Source organism: Pinus tabuliformis, chromosome Q (assembly GCF_031772625.1).
Source record: "Pinus tabuliformis cultivar Carrire ecotype Pingquan chromosome Q, CPIR1, whole genome shotgun sequence".
Lineage (NCBI taxonomy): Eukaryota > Viridiplantae > Streptophyta > Pinopsida > Pinales > Pinaceae > Pinus > Pinus tabuliformis.
The window spans coordinates 202,871,742-202,874,618 of NC_142296.1; the positions used below are offsets into that span (position 1 = coordinate 202,871,742).

Here is a 2,877-nt window from a genome sequence, read left to right on the forward strand (position 1 = left end):
AATATTTCACAAGTAAATTGATCTTCTTCCTTTTAACACTAAAGTTAATCTTAACTTAAACTCAACCCTTCTATATAAGCATATCCTATAATACATTTTAATTAAATTTTAAATTTTAATGGTTATATTTACTTTTGAAACACCTCAATAAAGGCAGTTGCCAATGCCATAAATTGATTTGTAGACACCAAAAAACAAAAGAAAAGTAAAACTGTCAAAAGATGAAGTGTTATATTTACCCAAAAGAAAATTCATTAAATTTCAATAAATTTATTGCGTTTTTATGTTATTTCATCCAATGATTTTATGGTAAATTGACTCAGAAACTTTGAAAAAACGAAATGATTCAAGTTTGAAAAACATGTTATTGTACTAGGAAACTTCCACCTTGAAAAACAAGTGATTGTGCATCAGCTCAGAAGCTCCCACCTTAAAGTTGAAGTTTGAAAAACATGTTAATGTACATCAACTCAGATACTTGACATTAAAGAACAGTTTCTGACTGACAAAGACTTTTAATACAAGTAATACTGCATTTACTAATCTTATAATACAAGTAGATAATTAATTAGCATAGCCTTCAATACAAGTAATATCTTGTAAAGTTACTTCAATGAACAAAGAGGTACAAGTAATGCCTTTGTAAAGTTAAATGAACAAAGAAAAATGGAACATTGAAGATATGTGTAGATATGGTATTATTTATATAAAGTTTGTGTAAAGCACAGTGAAGCAATGAACAAAAATAAATAATGGAGAATAAAAATAGATAGTGAAGATATAAAGTTGGCTTTAGGGACAATAAGTCAATCAACTGTTTTTCATAAAATCCAATTTATGGAATCTGAATATAACTGTAGTAGTAAGCTTTGCAATTGACTGTTGCAGTAAGATGTCCAATTACAATGTACATCAGACATTACAGACCAGAGAGTACCCCAGAAAGCTAAAAGAAAAATACAGAATAGTTTTGTTAACACCAGAGATTGAAAGGAATGAAGATCAACAATCCCCTCTGAAGTAGTCTGAAACAAAAATCTTTTCAGCTAAAATAGAACGGAGAATGATGTTTTAGATAAAGAATAATAGCTGCCACACCTGATTCAACCCAAGTGATAAGCTTTTGTTGAGTTGATCAAAACTCTGTCAATTTCATCTTCATATTCATCTACTTACTGTCCTACTTCAGTGATTCAGTGCTTCTTGCTGTAGAGTTGAACTTGTGATCTGCTTCCATGGACACCCACAAACAAACCCAAGTGGCCTTGAATTGCTGCAGTTCTGATATATTCTGAGACTTGAAGTGGGCATTATCTTTTAACAAAAATGGTGATGTAGGAAGCATTCTCATCACCTGAATTGCAATGGGGAGAGGAGGAGAGGGATCCATCACACATCTCCATTAGAGGAGTATAGTTTCCTGCTTTATCACAGGGTTTTGGAGACTCAAGGCATCTATTTAATGGGGAATTTGATGGAGAGGGATGAAGAGGGGTCCAGGGAGGGGTTTCCAGGGGAGTATAGAAAGGAGGGGAAGATGAAGGGGTGAGAAATGGAGGAGTTTCAACTGCAATGTCCACCATTCTCATCTGAGCAAATGGGTCGCTTAAGCTTCTGCCATGGCGGCCCTTGTGGGTCCTTCCACCTTTACTGGACTTGCTATCCTCGGACTCCATATCCTCCTTAGTCTCTTCCTTGATGGTGAAAAGAAACCTGGGAGGACGCAATAACCCCTCTATGGTCATTACCTCGCTAGGCCCCATTAATCCCTCTCTCTGAAGTGGGAAAAGCCTGCTAATGAAACCTTCAACATCTTCAACAGGGGATTCTGGGGATAACACTAGCTCCTCCTCCTCTTCCTCTTCTTGGCGCTTGGCTCCCTTTATTACTGTTCGATCATTCGCATGGTTTGGGGAATTGGCACTCAGTGCTGTGGAATTTTTAATGGAGCCCTGCTGCAGGTGCTTCTTCCAGCACAAAAAGTAAAACACTTGTCCGGAACTTCCCATCTCACCTTCCTCTACTTCCCTGTCATTCATCATGTGCTGTGAAGAAGAGGAGGAGGAGGGGGAAGAAGGATTATTGAATCGCTTCTTCCAGCAGAAGATCATGACTGATAACAGAAAACATGCAAACACAACGCTAAGGCCTATGCCCAGGCTGCTCACAGAGCTCATTGCTGACAATCAAGAAAACAAGCAGTAGAGAATGAAAAACCAAATGGGCATCTACACCCAACTATTCAGAGAGAAAATCTTGTGTGCTTTCCTTTCTTCAGGGTTGACATAACAAACATAGAATTGGAGCCCACAAAAATAATATCTCAGCGCTCACACCCCATATATTTCTTTGCCATCCCAAGAAATAGATAATAACGTGAAAACCGGCATGGAGGGCTGGCCAACTATAAACCAGAAACCGGCATCAAGGGCTTGCTAACCGTGAACCAGAAACGAGGCGGTCTTTGCTATTTTTGAAGAGAAAGAGCAAGATGGTCGAAGCTAACGAGAGGACCTGTGCACAGCCCCTAGTTTTGGGCGCGTGCCGTCATTGAATTAAGTTGTGTAATAGTGGTTGGTGCGGGATATAGACGCTGTTTAATCCTATAGCCCATCGTATGTTTTTTTTTTTTATAATAGAAATTTGTAATGTTGTAAATTTTGGTAATAGTAAATTATGTTTTTATTTTAAATAATATTACGAGATAAATGTGTTTTCTTTAATCATGGTATATATATGTTAAGAATTTATGATTTATCAAGAGTCATGATTTATCCAGAGCCGAGATTAAGAGTCATGATTTACCAAGAGCTGAGATTAAGGTTGGGAACTTACTTTTTGAGCCCACGTCAAAAATGTTTACTCGTGGGATTTGAA

At 37.4% G+C, this 2,877-nt stretch overlaps 1 protein-coding gene across 1 annotated transcript; it reads right to left on the minus strand.

Moving 5' to 3' along the window:
• Nucleotides 1-773: 773 nt before the first annotated feature.
• On the minus strand, nt 774-2,554 carry LOC149218899 (uncharacterized). Its single transcript, XM_089382501.1, has one exon. The coding sequence runs from the start codon at nt 2,175-2,177 to the stop codon at nt 1,311-1,313; it is 867 nt and encodes a 288-aa protein (XP_089238627.1). The 5' UTR covers nt 2,178-2,554; the 3' UTR covers nt 774-1,310.
• Nucleotides 2,555-2,877: the final 323 nt, after the last annotated feature.